The sequence below is a fragment of the Prosopis cineraria genome, unplaced genomic scaffold, assembly GCF_029017545.1.
Source record: "Prosopis cineraria cultivar Desert tree isolate PC_DT_omini unplaced genomic scaffold, ASM2901754v1 PC10, whole genome shotgun sequence".
Classification (NCBI taxonomy): domain Eukaryota; kingdom Viridiplantae; phylum Streptophyta; class Magnoliopsida; order Fabales; family Fabaceae; genus Prosopis; species Prosopis cineraria.
This window is the reverse complement of record NW_026555341.1, coordinates 35,647,004-35,665,506: the sequence shown is the minus strand read 5'-3', so window position 1 is coordinate 35,665,506 and position 18,503 is coordinate 35,647,004. Positions and strand designations below refer to the sequence as shown.

General features: G+C 32.1%; 4 protein-coding genes across 5 annotated transcripts; 1 reads left to right on the top strand and 3 right to left on the bottom strand.

Moving 5' to 3' along the window:
* Positions 1 to 506: 506 nt before the first annotated feature.
* Positions 507 to 1,160, top strand: LOC129322596 (receptor-like protein EIX2). Its single transcript, XM_054968892.1, has 2 exons — positions 507 to 618; positions 763 to 1,160. The coding sequence occupies exons 1-2, from the start codon at positions 507 to 509 to the stop codon at positions 1,158 to 1,160; spliced, it is 510 nt and encodes a 169-aa protein (XP_054824867.1).
* A 4,512-nt stretch (positions 1,161 to 5,672) lies between these two features.
* Positions 5,673 to 7,686, bottom strand: LOC129321463 (heavy metal-associated isoprenylated plant protein 22-like). Of its 2 annotated transcripts, none has more exons than XM_054967229.1 (3): positions 7,546 to 7,686; positions 6,854 to 6,929; positions 5,673 to 6,106 (listed from the first exon to the last, which is right to left on the bottom strand). In XM_054967229.1, exons 1-3 carry the CDS (start codon positions 7,615 to 7,617, stop codon positions 5,814 to 5,816), a joined length of 441 nt encoding a protein of 146 aa, XP_054823204.1. In that variant the 5' UTR covers positions 7,618 to 7,686; the 3' UTR covers positions 5,673 to 5,813. The 2 variants fall into 2 exon arrangements, with proteins under 2 accessions (XP_054823204.1, XP_054823205.1); XM_054967230.1 differs by having other exon boundaries at positions 6,796 to 6,929; positions 7,546 to 7,613.
* A 3,634-nt stretch (positions 7,687 to 11,320) lies between these two features.
* LOC129321716 (mediator of RNA polymerase II transcription subunit 21-like) lies at positions 11,321 to 13,068 on the bottom strand. The gene is made up of 4 exons (XM_054967604.1): positions 12,862 to 13,068; positions 12,358 to 12,435; positions 11,884 to 11,935; positions 11,321 to 11,397 (listed from the first exon to the last, which is right to left on the bottom strand). Exons 1-4 carry the CDS (start codon positions 13,066 to 13,068, stop codon positions 11,321 to 11,323), a joined length of 414 nt encoding a protein of 137 aa, XP_054823579.1.
* Positions 13,069 to 14,708: 1,640 nt separating this feature from the next.
* LOC129321696 (pentatricopeptide repeat-containing protein At1g71060, mitochondrial-like) lies at positions 14,709 to 18,149 on the bottom strand. The gene is made up of 2 exons (XM_054967572.1): positions 18,011 to 18,149; positions 14,709 to 17,085 (listed from the first exon to the last, which is right to left on the bottom strand). Exon 2 carries the CDS (start codon positions 17,011 to 17,013, stop codon positions 15,367 to 15,369), a length of 1,647 nt encoding a protein of 548 aa, XP_054823547.1. The 5' UTR covers positions 17,014 to 17,085; positions 18,011 to 18,149; the 3' UTR covers positions 14,709 to 15,366.
* Positions 18,150 to 18,503: the final 354 nt, after the last annotated feature.

The following is an 18,503-nucleotide window of genomic DNA, read 5'->3' as shown; positions in this document are numbered from 1 at the left end:
AGATTATATTATCTTGACATGTCAAACAATTTTTTATCAGGAAGACTTCCTGATTGTTGGGGGCAACTTCCTTCATTAAGGGTTTTAAGAATGGAAAACAATCATTTCTCTGGGGCAATACCGAAATCGATTAGTACTTTGAACGACCTTGAAAGTGTCCATTTGAATAACAATAGCCTCTCTGGAAATTTACCATCTTTGATGAATTCTTCTGAGTTATTGTTCCTTGATTTTGGCAAAATAATTTGAATGGGAAATTGCCATCATGGATTGGGCAACACTTGATCAATTTGATCGGCTTACGTTTGCAAGCAAATAAGTTTGAAGGAAACATTCCAACAAACTTTTGTAATTTGCCACTTCTTCAAATCTTAGATCTCTCACAAAATAATATAACTGGAAGAATACCTCATTACTTTGGTAATTTAAGTGCCATGTCAAATATGACATCTATGAGACAAGCAATTTCTTATTTTGTTTATGGAAACTATGGTGAATTATTAATCATGGACACAGCGACATTGTCATGGAAAGGAGAACTTGTTGAGTACAGTAAGATTCTTGGACTCATGAAAATCATTGATCTCTCTTGCAATCACTTAACAGGAGAAATCCCAAGTAGCATAACTACACTTGTGGCATTGGCTTCCTTAAACCTATCTATCAATAACTTGATAAGATCCATTCCTAATAACATGGGTCAAATGAAAAGATTAGAATCACTTGATTTGTGAAGAAATTCTCTTTCTGGTGAAATTCCAGCCAGCTTATCATCCTTGAGTTTTCTCAGTGTCTTGAACTTGTCCTTCAACAACTTATTGAGGAAAATTCCAATTGGTACCCAACTTCAATCCTTCAATGCTTCTAGTTATACAGGAAATGGGGGCCTCTATGGCTTGCCATTGACAAAAGTATGTCCAAATCCAAGTCCATCCAATAATATTGATGCAAGTGACGGAAATGATAAGCTCGTCAACTTGGGGTTTTATGTGAGCATGGCTTTTGGATTCATTGTTGGATTTTGGGGAGTTTGTGGAACCTTAGTTCTCAAAAATTCTTGGAGACATTCCTTTTTTTGCTTTTTTGAAGGCATGAATGACTGGATTTATGTTCACTTTAATGTCTTGAAGGCAAAGATAAACAGAGGATTCCAAGACTAAGAGGTGAGCATTTTCATTTTAACTCCAATATTCTTACTGTAAAGATTCATTTGATGGATTGTTGCTGTGCATTTCAACAAATTTTGTTTAAAGTAAACTAATTTTTTTTTCCTTTCTAAACTTTCTTTAAATATGCATTGATTTCTCTGTGAACCTACAATATTAATATTACTCACTAGTGATATAGTGAGTTAAGCAGATGATATATTGTAATAAATTAGTCAACTTTTGCTAGTAATTCTAATGTGTACAATATATTTGATTTAGACAAGCATGTTTTGTAATAAGAATTTAAGAATCTTGATGAGTTTGCTTGAATATGTAGATGGTCCGAGAAATTTATAGAAATTCACGTCATGTTGTGGATGGTGATCAAGAGAGCAAGATTGGATCTGCCTCAAGAAAACATAACTTTTTTGTTTGGTTATGTTTGTCTCTTTCTTTCAGTGGCAGTTGTGATAATGTTTAGTGTTGCCTCTTGTTTTTCATTTTTTTTTTTTATGAAAGTGTAATAAAAAAAAGGGTGAAAAGTTGGGTGAGTGGTTATAATGAAGCTAGTAGTGTTGTTCCCTTTCAAAAGTTTTTAGTACTGTGTTTTCCTAATAAATGAGTTTTAGAAAATTGGTTGTATTTCATAATTAAACATATATATATATATACACACATCATTAATACTATTTACAGGACAGAGAGAGATAGTATTAATTTTGGTCCTATTTAATTATACCCTTATTAAGGGCTACAAAAAAATCATTAAAAATAATTCTTTTTGTCCTTTTTAGAGGTAGTGGTGGAAACTTATCAAATTTTAAAATAAAATTAGTGAGATTTAAAATTTTTTTAGTTATAGTAAAACATATCCGAAGTAACTTATAAATAGAACTAATGGGAATATAAAAGAATTGATTTGAACAAATAATAAGATTGCTTGATTTTTATTAATAAATAGCTAGAAGAATATTTCTTAGGGACTAATGGCCGATTGAGTCCGAAATTATTTCTTGAAAACATTTCATAATCAAGCTTGGTGAGATTTAGGAACTTCAAGATTCCAAGATTTAAAAAATGTACTTTATACATGAATCATTACATGTGATATGCCTTTGAATTTAGGCCCTGAATTTTAGAATAATAAAAATAACTAATTAAAGTAAGTAATCTTATTTGAACTATTGATATTATCATGGTTGAAAATGAAAAAGAGTGCAAATCTGATTTTAGGAAGCAAAGAGGAGAAGAAAATCTATTGAAGGAAAAAGAAGCAAAATACAATAAGAAAACTTCCATCCAATATACGATGGGTAGTGAAAAATAGGAAAGTTTAGACTTCTTTGATTTCTATTCCCATTTTTATTTTTAAAAATTGTTTTGCAATATAGTTTTTAAAATTGTATTTCAAAACAAAACAAAATAAAAATTTGTTTGGTTATGTTAATTTTAAAAAAAATAGAATTAAAAAATAGATTAATAATGATGGTTATAAGCAGTTAATTGTGATAATTTATAATAAAAATATATCACATAATTATAATTTTTGATTATCAAATGTAGTGCATTTTGAAAATAAAAACAATTTGAAATTATTTCTATTTTTTATTTTTAAAAATAAAAATGAAAACATTTTTGAAAATAATTAAATTAAAAACAATTATGTAAATATGTTTTTAAATCTTCTTGTTTGGAGAAGTGTTTTTAATTTAATTATTTTCAAAATTAATGGAAACATATTAAAGCTATTTTTCGTTCTATTTCCCCTATTTTCAAAGTATATTATACTTGATTTATTGAAAACTAAAGTCAACTTAACTAATTATTATCATAAGCTATCACAATTAATCACCAATGATCATCACTATTAACTAATTTTTAATTATAATTTGAATTAATCTTGATAGGAGGTGATAATATCTCTAAGTTTTTCAAATTGCTGAGTAATGAAATAATAAAAAAAATATAAAATTAATTTTTAAATTAACATAAGCAGATGAATTTTTTATTTTGTTTTGAAAAAAATTAAAAAATATATTACAAAATACTTTTTAAAAATAAAAAATGAAAACAAAAGCCAAATAGGCCATTAATTGTTGAAAGGTACTACACTTGAAATTTTCGTACCTGCTTGGTGATTGCCCATACATAAAAATCCCTTGCTTCTTACTTGGGAATATCCAAATCATAGTTGGGATCAACTACTCAACTGCGGATCTCAATCTCAGTGAGAAAAAACGGAAGTTGAATATCATGCTGCGTATAATATAGGTGGTGGATTTGATTGAGCTCTCAACCATTCAATTTTTATTCCTCAACGTAAGAGGTTATTAACATATTTTATGATAAATAAACTATTATATTTTTATTACATTAGGAAAAAAAAGCAATCATAAATTTACTTTAAAAAAATTATTTTTATTTACAATAATTAAAAAAAATTGAAATATTATTGTCTTTTTAAATAGGCAACCAACTTTTATTTATTTATATAATTTGATTAAAAATATGTTATATATAGAGTTAGAAGAAGTATTTATTATGCAGTAACACTTGTCATCTTCTATCAACCTAGTCAAAACATTAATCACACTTGTCCTCTTAGCTCGTCCCCTATTTCAAATATTACTTTTGACTAATATATGGATTCCAACATTTCCCAATGTCTAAAAAAGTTTGCAAAAAAAAAATCAGAGAAACAGAAGAATAAACTGTTCATCCACAAGAACCATGCCAAGATATTGAAACCTTATTGGATATCCAACATCAATCATTGGCATTTCCATCCAAATAAAGAAAACTTAACAAGCAAATGCCCCAAGAGTCATGTTTAAGACACAATTAAATGTTCCTCTCAGCAATGCTATTCAGAGTTCAACTTCCCAAAGATCAACCACTTGGTCTCACTTTAATTCCCTTACATTAGTGGCATCCACCGATAGAGATTTAGTAATATTCACCCAAAGGGAAAGGAACAGGCAGTGAAAATCAGAGGAACAGTCATGTTTAAAACTGTTACACTTCGATATTAAGGGTATGACTAGCACAGAATTTAAGATAAATTTACATTCCATAATCCTTAATTATATGAGGTTAAGCTAAATAATCCTTCACAATAAAGGGGCACTTTAGTAATTTTTTATATAAAGAAAAAAAACTATCATTTAATTTAAGTAAGATTCAAACTTTAGACCTCCACATGAGTGATCAGTATAAATCTCACTAAGCCAATACGCTTTTTATATTATAAACTAAGATAATTAACTAAAATATTGCTAGGAAAGAAAAATTATTTAATTTAAATTTTTGGATCATTATAAAAACAAAGCTTATTCAAATTTCAATTTGAAGTTCAAAATTTAAATCGTTAAAGTACTAAAAAGGAAAGGGAACACAGATTTCTTTGACCAATAAATAGTAACAGGGACACACTATTAGAGCTCAGGCCAGCACCCTTCATAGTGCCAATGAATAGAAGCATGTGCCTGGAGATATCACGATCCATCGGATTGGCTAGGAGTGATTTTGTAGAGATATAGATTAGCTAAGAACACATAAATGAAATAAAAATATCTTTTGTTCCCCACCTTCAACACACTCTTGATCAAACAGTGTCATCAAAATTTTACCACAATCAGTATTTTGTTGTCATGTCATATAAATTAAGATATTTCCAATCAATGATTGGATGAGTAACGTCTATCAATAATAAAGATTACTTTTTTTTTAAGGGGGGTAACAAGGCCGTGATAAGAAAGCCAACTTATGTATTCATTAGTGTCTAGAAGCATGGTAAAAAATAACAAAGTTTGATCAATACTTTTATCTTTTTAATAGCATTAGCTGAAGGATGATTGCAAGAATAATACATTAAAATAACAATGAGAGCCTGTTTGAGTCACTATAAACATTAACTTCATTGCATCTCTTATCCCGGCATAATCGTAAACTTTCCAATGCAACTAAAACCTCAGTAGTAATGTTAGGCAGGTATCCTGGCTTTTCTGAAAAGTCCCTTATCTAGCTGCTGTGATAATGTTGGAAAACTCATTTACAAGAGCCTTCAACGTCTAATTTGACCTAGCCAAAAGGAGGCAAAACCTATTTTTGGAGTGAACATCTTCATTTTATTTGCAGCATTTCTAACTGAATTTGCATGAGTCAAGGACAATTTGATCATGCTAGCTAGCTCCATAAACTCATTGCCCTCCAAGTTAGACATCATTAAGATGTAAAATTTCTTTTATAATCATGTATGTAGGTTACATTTCTTCTCCTCCTTGTGTTAAATAGAAGCTAGAAGCAGGGAATTTTTTTTTCCACCTCCCTAGAAATGACAGATTAGATCAAGAGAGACAGATGATGTCATGCATTGTATGAAAACTAAAGTTGAATGTTGAATTGCATAGTACAAGCACAAATTGTAAATAAACAAATTAATTAAGAAAAAAGTATCTAAGAATACATAAGCCAATCATCATTCTATAAATTAAAAAAAACACAGAAAATAGCCAGGTGCTGCAAATCTGGAATAGCAAGTTTTGTTTTATCATTAATATATTTTTGTGATGTATTATCTTTATAATTTAAAGTAGTCATTCTATCAATATGGCTCATATTATAATACATACAATACAATACATCAAAAATTAAACATTTGTAATTTCACATGATTGAACAAGCATTAGGGTTATCATCATTAAAGAGCACCATGAGCTTCATCTCAGGGGACTTGGGATCTCCAAGTGCTTGAGGCACATTCCTCACAAAACCATTAGGAGCTTTGATGTCATAAGCTCCAACTTGATATGGGAAAGGGACTAACTCATGATCCACAAAAGGCCAAGCCTCTGCGCTCTTCCCTCTGCTCTTCACTTCCTTTATTACTTCTTTACGATCCACGTGCCCTCTCACTGTCACCCTCTGTTCCTTCTGGTTTATATCCACTGACTCCACCCCTTCATTTTCACAATTTTTGTTTCATTTTAAACACATTGCATTAAAAAACCACAATATCAAAGGTCAGTATGGCTTCCAGTGCATAAGCAAATTAAACTCTTGATTCCCTTGCATAAAATAAGAATGAAATAAAAGAAAATAAGATATAATAAGATCAGAAGCTGGCTACATGACGCGTCTTTGTTCATTAAGTAGTATGACTTAATTAGCTTGCATTGAAAGTTGTGTATATGATATATATCTTTCTTCTTTATATTTTTTTTTTTATTTGTGTTCATATTTTGATTCTCTTTCATTAAAATTGTGTTTATCTTCTCCTATTTAGGAATTGATATGTTGCCTTAATCCAAGCGCTAAAGTAGGAGTTTAACACAATGACTTATTTAACATAATACACAGCTTTCAAGTCAAACCACTCTCTCATCACATAATGAAATTAATTAGCATGTGAAATTTGAGACAAAAAAAATTATAACAGTTTTTGATGAAAGAAGTGTACATGCATATGTGAATATGTATGCTATTACTGACTTAAAAAAGTCAGACTCGTATCTAATTCCTAAATGTTTTAATAATCAAAACTAACTCAAAAATCTTTTTCTTTTTCTTTTTTAGGGGGGAGAATAATAACCCAAAAATTTGATAAAATCTTGATAGTGTAAAGTATCGGGGGAAAAAAACTCGTTACCAAACAAATCCATAAATGGAAGAAGAAAGAGGATGAAGACAGGTTTAATGAATTGAACCTCCCAAGCCTTCGACGGCATTCCTAACTTTCTTGACGCAACCTTCGCAGTCCATTTTCACCCTCAGACTTACTGTCTATATCCCAATCATCAACACAACCAGAAATGATTTTAATTAGTTACAAATATGGGTTCATGACTATCTTGGCTTGGGTAACAACCAATACAGAGTTAAGAGTCATTTTTTTCTCTCAACTTTATCTGAAGGGTTACTGGCACCCTAAACTCAATTATGAGACAACTCTATCCCTCAATATTAAAGATTCTTTTCCTCATCACCTTATCATTTTTTCATTGTCTCTTCATCGTTAGTAAGCCTACATTACATTTTTGTTAAATATTTTTATTATAAAATATTTGAATTGAGGGTACTCTTTAATTCTTTGAGTAAAAGATAAAGAACAAAAATGACCCTTAACCTAATAAAAAAATTAAAAATATATTAAAAATAGTGAAACCCACAGATGATAAATGAACGTTAGGCATTTTTAATATCAAGGTGATAAGGAAGGAAATCTTCAATGTTAAGGGATAAAATTGACTTAAAGTTGAGTTTAAGATATCCAATGATTTTTAGGATAAAGTTAAGGAGTAAAAATGACCTTTAATTCATAACTATATGCGCAGATACACACATAAACACAAACATATATATTGAAGTTAGAGGCATGAAGAAAAGGAAAGATGAAAACCTGCAGGGGCAAGCGTTTGTGCGTTGGAGGGGAACAGGTAAAGCATTGAGGGAGAAGGTCAAGAAACCCCATTTATGAATTATGAAAATGAGATCTTCCTTCTCAAGCACAATACTTCTTTGTGGGAAACACCCACTTCATTAGTTTGGGGTACACGGTACGCACAAGTATTGTTTCAAAGTTCTTTTATGGCACAAAAATCTTCGTCTACCCATATCTTGGAATTTTCCATTTTGTTCATATTTTACTGCTGGTGGCCTTTAATACCCAATTAATAATTGAAATGTGAAAACGTGACATATTAATTATGTACATATACTACATTTTTGACGTGTTATCCTGTTGTCACCAAATTTAAATGCATTATTGTTTATTACTAGTGATTGTAGGCTAGCTTTCTTTAATTTGTAACTACCGTTGGGAACCTCTGACTTCCGCAGCATAATGATTAATAACAACCCTTGGCAACTGAATAATTTCATCATGCGTTCTTTCACATCAGCCAACTGCATTAATTTAATTCTTTTTAATGTTAAATTTGTCTTTAAAATAATCGAATCCAAGTTGTCAAGAAACAAGAAGAATTTTTTTTTAATTAGATTGAAAAGATTTGAATCCTTGACTTGCACTTATACTTGTAACACACTAAAATTTTTTTTTAAATAATTTAACTCAATCATAGTTAGATTACAACCATCCAATACATTTTTTATATCAATAATTTTAATATAAAATATTTTATAATTGGCTTCAACTCACACAATATAACATTTCAGATAAATTTTTACCTCCCACATGCCATTAGGCTAAATCACATTTGTCCATCCTTATACTCCCAACAAGTAAACTAAATCACATTTGTCCATCTTTATACTCCCAACAAGTAAAATAAACAATTTAGTCAATTTTCAACACAAGCCAGTTATTTGGCCTCATAATCATGCCATTTTAACCAATCCAAAGTAAATCAAATATTAAAATTACAGTCATCCAAAGTATACCAAAAATAGAAATAGTTTGAAAGGCATGATTACATTTATATATTCATATAATTGTCAATAAACAAAAAGCCCTAATATTGGCAATATAACACATTATAAATCATAAATTAAATACCCAAAAGAGATAGTGGATCTATGCCACTAAGCCTTTGGACTCCTCCACGTGTCACTCGTGGCTCTTCTCCTAAAATTGTTAATCACATAATGAGACTCAAAAGTCCCAATAACCAAAGTCAATTTATGATAGTGTATACAAACAGTTAAGTGTGTGCTTACTAAGTGGGACCTAAAAATAATATAATTTCAACAAAATATAAGAAATATTATAATACACACAAACAACCATCCTTATATCCCTCCATTAACCTCGAGCCGTAGCTCTCACTCGGTGCTAAATTACCCGGCCAAAGGTAGATTAGCCCGAGCCCTTACAAGTCACCTATTAAGCTCCAATAGGGGCGTACCACATGGCATATAATATACAATAACAATAGCAAGTCTCCCAACACCTCCCACAATAATCAAACAAATTCATAATAATATTGCACAATATACAATATTAAAAAAATCATAATTTCTTAATAATCACCCAATTAATATGAAGTAATACTAATCATAAATTAAAAGCATGGTTACCTCGTGGCTTTTTCAATAAATTATTCCTTACAATTTCTCTCCCACCACAATTTTCACTAATAATACAATCTACAAATAACATTATTTATAAATATTAGTTTTAATTTTTGAAACTAATAAAATAATTCTAATAATAGAATTAAAAATGTAATATAATTCCTAATCTCAATCTTAATACAAATCTAGAGTTAATACTATTAAGTAAAATTTTTAACTCCTCTTTTAGTCATCAATAAACATTAATAATCTAAAAATCAACTTCTAAACTAATTTCTATTATTAAAATTTTCTTTTTATTTCATAAATTCGCACCTAAAATACCCAAAATTAAAAATTGAATCTCTAGCTTAGAATCATAATCCTATAGCCATAATAATTCATTTCTCATCCCAAATAATCATCTAAACCTCAATAAATCAACATATATTTTCAGATCTAGTTTAGAATTTGATCCATAAGTCATAAATTCAAAGATCATCAATAAATTTATACTCTAGAACATTTATTATACTACTAACAACCTCATAAACCATATTTATTCAATATAAATTCATTCCTCTTCCAGATCCTAAATTTTCTACCACCACAAAATCAGAAACCAAAAAGGAAGGATGACTAAGAAAAATTTTTAGAACACTTACTTAGTCTTGAAAAACTTAAAACTACACCCTAAATATCCTATTAAAAACTCTTACCTTAAAAACTCAGATCTCCCGCACCGGCGACTCACGCTCACTCTACCTCAGCTCGCACACGAAGGAAAGAAGTGAAGAAACGAAGGAAACAAGTGAGTTTTTATAAAAATTTAATAGGTCCCATATTTTTTTTAATTATTTCTTCTTTCCTCTCTCTTCTTCTCCTTTTTTTTATTATTTTATACGTAATCATGCGCCGAAAGCCACCGATTGCGTTTTCTTCTTTCTTTCCTTCCTCTTTCTCATACCTTTTCTCTTTCTTTCTTTTTATAATAATAATAACAATTTAATAATATTTATTTATTTTTTTAATTAATTAATAATTTTTTAATTTTTTTATTTTAATTTAGAATTATATCCTAAATTAAATTTAATAATCATTTTTTACTAATTTGTTTACCTCTAAATATTTTTTAAAATTTCTATTAATCAAAATTAACTATTAAAATTTAAATTGAGATGTTACAGTACTCCATTCCATTTCTATCCTTACAACTTGAGTTAGTCTCAAGTGGCAAAATTAACAAATAAGTTTAGTCTATGTTTAAGACATATTCTGTTTGACTGGATTATTTAGAAGTCGGAGGGAATCAGAAGACATGTTGTTAGATGAACGAAATCCTTGCAATACCTTAATCTGTGTAAGGTTCAAGATTAGAGACTTAACGCCAGCCGTACGAGGAGATTAAAGCAGTCGAACATCATCTCCATATTCTTACTTGGGAGGTTTCAATTAATTTTATGTAGATTCAACTGAATGTGCCAATCTAATGGCTAGTATGTCTCATGGTTTTAATGACGATATTTTTAGCACAAAGAGCAAGCCAAGCGACTTGAAAGCTGGCAGAATCAAACCTATGACCTCCCACCAATGTTGGAAGTTTGGTACTAATTTTTTACTAGTTTTCCTAACAAAAAAAAAATCTTACATTCATATATTAACATATATGGGAGAGGGAATGGCATAAAACGTCATGATGATGACAGTCCAGAATTTTCATCTCATTTTTCTCATCAACCCCCAAACCAGCACAACTGAACGTAGGGGGTGTGCGAGTGTGTTCACTTTGGCACATGTTAAATAGTTACAGATTAAGGTTGTCATTCTGGGTTATGTTTCCATTGTGGGCCGGACATTCTTGTTCATATGATAAAAGATATTGTAGAATGTGGAAGATTACTAGATAAGAAGAAGGAAATAATTTTAAGCCTTCTTCTTTAGGGTGAAATATGAAGATGTAGGAATATTCAACATATCTTGTTACTGCTAAATCAGCTTCTACTACAAATACCATCTTTATAACATGTACAAGTTACATCAGAGAAAGAAAGTCTGCTCTGATGTTTCATGTCAAGATAAAAGATAGAATTCGAACCTCCAAATGCAAAGCACTGATCTCCATAGCCTGCTTCCAATCGCACAGAATTTAATGCACACTTTCTTTAATCTGGTTTCTTCAAGTTCAAGCAATTATCTGATGCTTGCCTAAATAACTTCTGCACCTGATTTAATTCCTTCTCTGACATCAACAACATATCAAGAATGTTAGTTAGGCAATCGCAGATCACATTCACTATTAAGTCACACCAACGCAAAAGATGAAGACACCCTAGCATTTAAAGGATCAAGAACCTAACTTATCATTTTGTTGTTGTTGTAATTCCAATAAGAACTCATACAAGTGGATCATATATTCATAATATCATTCTACTTCAAATGAGAAACAAATGCCACACCATCTGTAGGTCCCTGAAACAATCTTCTATTGGTTTGGTTTTCTCATACTGACTCCTTGAAAAACCTGTTCGTTACAAAGAAAAAATATAAAAACTATATTCCAAGGAATCCTCTTACATTTAATTGACTTATAGCTGGCCCAAAAAAAAAAGTTATAGAAGGATTTTGCAAATTCTCCTTATGCCATTTAGAATTAATATGCCTCATGACGTTCTAAATAGCAGAGAAGGCAAAGTTCTGAAGAATAAAGTGAAGAAGGGAAACAGACCTGCAGCTTCCAATTGCTTCTGAGGTTCTTGGCGTATTACATCCTTTTCAGCCTGTGAAGATTAAAGATCAGCATAAGAACATGAATTAGATTTAGCAGATCACACTCTTACTAGGCATGGAAATTATGTGGTACAGAAACTGAATGGAAAAAGGCACTCTCATTTATTCACTGAAAATTAGCTGCTATTAAACTGAAACTGTGCCTTATTTATACTGCCATGGCCAAAACAAAATAGAAGGATTAAAACGGAGGTTACACAAGTTACAAATGGATTTTGAATGCTATTAACATGAGACGTTTCTAAGACGTGAATGCAACATTCATGCTTCCGTTTCTGCAGGTCTTGTTTCTGTTTCACTATGGGACGACTGTATATTCCCATGCGTTTTTTAGGGACAAATTCCCACAGAAGATTAACTTTATAAGCCATGAATGATATATGAATATTAATAAATGAACTGAGCTCCATACCTGTAATTCGGCAATCCTCCTAAGATGTTCTTCTTCCCCTCCCTCAGATACAGGAAGCGCAGCAACTAATGCATCAAACTAGACGAGAGACAGATGACACACTCGAAGGATCACTAGGAAGTCATGGGGAAAAATTATCTTTTATTTGTACATTCTCAATAGCAATCTTGATACAAATAATAATAAATATTATTATTTATTTATTATTATTTGTAATCAATACTATATGTTTAGACGCATAAACATATATTTGACATATTTCAATATATCATTTTAAGTTACCATACTTATGTCCATCAATAGTAATGTACTAATCTGATCTTTTAAGTTTATTGCACTGCATGTCCTTAAAGCTTTGGATCACACTATACACTACTGGTTATGTCATGTTCTGTAGTGTTTCATGTACTTCACACTCAAATTTCCCTTCCCATTGCATATGACAAAAACTTGGCATCATAAACAAGCCTCATTCTTTATTGCTTTGACTACATATCTACATACCTGCTTTGCAGCCTTTACCAACACAGCACTCATAAGCTTGGGCTGTTCTGCAAAATTTGTTGCATCCTCTGTAGGATGTGCAGGTGGTTCAGGGTAATTTGGTGGCAGCCGATTATGAGGAGCGTCACTTTGAAATGTCCCAATGGTATTAAAAGCAAGATGGGCAATCAAGTTAACTTGTTCTTGTAGTTGAGAGATGATATCCATTACAAAGGACCACTCGCAAAAAAGAATTGTCTCAAGAAAAATTTAACTACAAAAGAAAACCGGTTATATGAATGTGTAAAACATGTAATAATAAAATCTTTTTCTCAAATTTGACAATGTATCCCAAAGTTTCTGGAAACATTGACACTTCAGAAGAAATAGAAAGCAAAGGATGGTGGAGTTGGTTAATGAGTAGGGACTTTAATTTGTGTCTTTTTGGAAACCAATAATCACATTATGAATCACATAGTTAAAACATGAGTTGGAAGCTTGAAATTTTAAGGTATATCTATTTAAAACTTAAGAACATGGAAAAAATATGATATCATTATAAGAATAATACTTGAGACTTTAATAGAAAAAATTCACAAACTACAATAAGCAAGTCATGATACATATGCGATATGAGTCATGCCAGACAATTTGATTTTGAATGAAATTATATGATTCCTTGTAAATAATGTTAAACATTTTAATAACTAATTGATAAACAAAATATTTCCTCAATGTCAACTTTTTCTTAAACAAAGTATTTTAATTTCAGTAAAATTTAATAAGGTCTATATAATTGATTTTCAAGACAATTTAACAAATACAAAAGCAATAGATTATTTTGGCCTTATTTCTTAGACAGGAAAAAAAATAAAAAGTATTAAAAAAACGCTCCCGTTAGGTTGTCTCAAACTCAATGAATAATTTAAAAAAAAAAAAAAACTGCTCTGCAACAAAAATTAGATACTGGTCAAAAAATATCTCAGATATAAAGAAAAAATTCTCCCTATTTGTTGAAGCCACAATTGTTTCATGTTTCAGAACTTAAATCAATTTATTGTAATATTGATCAACAAAATATGCATATCAAAGTCAATATAGAAGTCTTGGGCCAAAAAAAAAAAGAGTCAATGTAGAAGTCAAAAAAAATATTTCGACAAATGGAGCTGGAACTGGATTCTCCTAAGGCGCTGAGACCCATCAGTACGGAAGTGAGTGATGAACACGCTGATAATGGGCTGATTAGAAAGATTCAATGCATGGTTAAAAGGTCCTGTGATGTGCGTCTCCGACACGTGAACCGAAAGATGAACATAGCAGCGGGTTTCTTGGTGAAATATGGCCTTAGCATGATGCCAGGCCTCACTATTGTTGCTGACGCACCTGATGCTTTAAGGGATATTATCTTGAAGGACGGTGCTGGTCTGCACAATGCTATTGGCTAATTGTTAGCCTGGTTTCGTCTTTTCTTATCAAAAACAAAAAAAAAAGACAGAGAAAGAAAGAAAGAAAGAAATCAAAGCTAAAATTAAGATAGACCGCAATTTTTACGCTTCGGATCGTTTTTTATTTAGTACATAAATACACATATTGTACGAATAATAAATTAAACAATTTTTCTCTATCCGTCTATTAGGATCTTTTCAAGAATAATATTAATTAAAATTAATTTGGATCATTATTCAATGTGTAGGTACTCCCTAGTCCCTCCATTAAAAAATATAGCATTTTGTTAAGATTAAATGTTTAAAAATATAAGATATTTTGTGTTTTAATGTGTAAATAATGTGCTTTTTTCAAAAATACATGTAATAAATAAATTTATATTTATTTTAAAGTAAAACATTCTATATATATATATATAGATATATTCAACAGACATGCATATGAAAATAGATTGTCGGACACCATGATACATTTTGTCATATTAGAACTATAGACAGACTTAGGCAACCAGTCGGTGCATAGTCGAATCTGAACATGCCAATCTCTGTTGAATAAACTTCTAATTTCATTTATCAGCACCCAGAAAGGTTGTTTCGAACTATAGTCCCTGGTGATGAGCCGTGCAGCTACCAAAGGATTGCTGCAGATCAGAACCTTTGTGAAATTTTCATTCCAGGCATAATGCAAACCATGATAAATAGCCCATAGTTCAGCTGTTGTCAATGGAAGAGAAACCCCACAAGCTGATATTTTCCAGCAAAAAAATATATGATGCCATGGTTGTTGCAACGGGAAAAAAAGGAAGAGAAATCATCTCAAGGGTGACTCGGAAGTTAAACCGGCTGAGATTTTCATAAGAAAGTCAAATGTAAGAAATGGGTCAACTGTAAGGCAAGATGCAGCATATCAAATTTCTGAAAAAGCTTCTTCTTTGGCCCTTCTCAGATGCCACCAACCTTGGCAATGATCCTCAGATTGTCAGCTAAATTACTTAGTTGATCATTATGCCAAATATAGTTCGCTGACTGATACAGATGGATGAGATGACCTTGGGCAGGATCATTGTGATATATTCCAGCCTCACCCAATGATAGGAGTTTTCCTAATTTTATCAATCTTTAGGGACAGCATTTTGACTGTATCCTCCCTGCCTCCATCATGAAGAGCCAGTTTCAAGTTACTAAACATTGGGCCAGGGGGTCGAATGCCTACATCCAACATCTCTTGGAAGTATTTACAAGCATCGTCTAATCTATTTTCACGGCATAAGGCATTGATTAAGGTGGAAAACATGTGCATTCCAGGAAGAATTCCCTTAACCTTCATCTGATCCCAAACTCTGATTGCCATATCAACTCGCTCTTCATTACAGAACATCCTCACTATGATCTCATAAGTGCTCACAGTAGGCTCACAACCAGAGTCACTCATTCTTTGGAAAACTAAGTAAGCTTCCTTTGTTTTTCGAGCCTTTATCAAGTGATGTAGTATTATGTCAAATGTTCGAGAATTTGGACCAACCCCACATTTTTTCATCTCATCAACCATCCTGTAAGCCTCATACATCTTCATTGACCAGCAATAAGCCCCAACAACAGCATTATATGTCGGTGCTTCTGGGGCAAAACCACTAGCCTTGAATTTTTCAAAAAATTTAAGAGCCTCATCCAATCTCTTATCAGAACCCAATCCATTGATCAAAGTACAAAATATATGGGGAGTGGGCCTCAAATTTTTGGCTTCCAACTCATGATAGAACTCAATAGCTGCCTCATATTTCCTAGCCCTGGAATATGCACTGATGATAATGCCATAGGTAACAACATCAGGCTCAAAACCTTCATCCTTCATCTCCCGATAGACCTCATTGACCCTCAGCAGATTTTGTTGTTGACCCCACCCTTCTAGCAATATTGTGTAGGATTTGACATCAGGTGCGAACCTTCTTTTCTTCATTTTGTCAAACAACTCTTGAGCTTTCTCAATACACCTTGACTTGCTCAAAATGTCAATCAATCTATTAAAATCTGAAACTTCCAGCTTCATCCCAAACAGCTCCATCTTCTCAAACGTCTCCACTGCTTCTTTGACCTTTCTAGCTCTTGCATATCTCCGAGCAACCAAGGCAAAAGTGTCTTTAGTCAACAACTTTCTATGTTTCATGTCATCAACCAAATTCCATACCATCTTGAACTGTTTAATCTTACCCAATGCCTCAATCAAAGCATTGTAGCTCTCTGTACTGTATTTGAACCCCTTTTGCATCTCAGCCCAACGGAAGAACAACAGTGCAAGAATACCAGCATTACTTAACTTCTTTAAGACCTCAACGACCAGTTCTGGTGACATCTCCACTGAAATATTACTGAGAGACTCCTCAACACTCGAACTAGGACTGTTTGATAAGATTTTACAAATTGTTTCAGCTGTGAGACCTTTAACATTGCTTGGGTTCATGTCTTTGGCTTCAGTAAATGCTTCTGCTTGCATTATGCTATCACTAACAAATGTGCGGTAGCCCAAAGAAGGATGATTTCTTTCAGATCCAAATTGGTTGGGGGGTTTCAAAAAGTAATTAAAAATAGAACTTCCTACAGTAACTAGGGAATTAGGAACTGATGTAATAGAACCAGAGTGAGGACTAGATGCGGGAAAAATATTTGGAGAGAGGAAGAAATTGGGAAGGCTGAATCTTCTAGATACTCGTGTTAGCTGGATGATGCCCATTTCAGAGGAGTTGCAGATGGACACACTTGCAACAAAGTTCAAGTTATGCAACAATCTTGCAAATCAAAGCTCCTGCAGATGTAGAGACCAGATTAATTTGACTTAACAAACAGAAGTGAGCAAAATAATGTGAAATCCATCCATATGCTTCCATTTCTGCATTCCCAATAGACTTATACACAATTAAGCCACTACTGTCATTTAAATGTAGTAAAAAGCATCAAGTACTAGCTGACATATCATATATAGCAACACTGAGATCGAAACAGAAGACAATAGTGCAAAATAAATTATTGATGATAGAATAGTAATGGCAATAATAGGTTAGAAGCAGAAAAGATGTGAACAATGGGCCTGTCTTTTTACTCTCAAGAACTATTAGGAAAGAGGGCACTATCTGAAGGCATTCTTCTGGGTAATTCATTTTGGGGGGGAAAACAAAAGGCAGGATAGGTATTTTGGAAACAAAAAGTATAAAACAAGTCTCAGGGATTTTGCATCTTTCATTCCCAAAAATAGGACCAAGAGGTAGAGAACCTTATTTTCATAACTAATACTTGTAAATTTTACCAAACATACTGGGGTAGAACAGTGAGACAGAAGATACAAGAAGGCTCCAACTCAACTACTTCCTCCTCATTTCCCAGGTTCGTTTTCAGGGTCCTGCTGAAATGTTAATGTTGCCTACCCAAGAGTTGCGAATGTGAAATATACATTGGAAAGTTATGCCATCAAAATTCACTATTGCCAATGGAGTATCCAAAAGTTCAATTATTACAACACGAACAAAAATTGGATTGTCGCGTAATAAGCAGGACGCACGGCATCTACGTACTCCCCTCCCCCAAGTCGGGGATGTGGAAGAGCGTGATCATAGTTTGACAATTCTAAAACCCAGAGAAATACACTAACACAGTGGCATTGGGGTTGATACGGCTTGGTACTTCCCGGGGGAAAAAGGAACAGAGAACTGAAACTGAGAAACAATGGAGTTCACCTGCAACGCCGAAGCAGTGATCAGCAATTAAAGCACATCACTGAAGTCGCCGGTCAGCCTATCTTCGCCGAAGCGTAGAGAAGAGAAGCCCAGCACCCGCGTGGAGGATACTGGCGAGGGAAATGCCGAAATGGTTGGGGTTGGGGTTGGGGTTATTTCGGCAAGGCGCGCGTGCATCTATATTTATTTTTAATTTAAAATTGATTTAAAATTAAAAAATGTTGCGGATCCCTTGTGTATGAACCATTCATATTTTACACTCCGTCTTTACTTTTTAATTTGATGATGATGATATTAAACATTGATATTGATAATTTAAAAGTTTTAAAGACACTCCTATTCCTTCCCAAAAAATAAATGAGATTAAAAACTTATTTCAATAACATTAAGAGTACATTCAAATTATATTTAGGATATGCTTTTGTCAAATTCAACAAATAATTAAATTTTTTAAATATATTTTTATAAATATAAACTGAAATTTAAACAGACA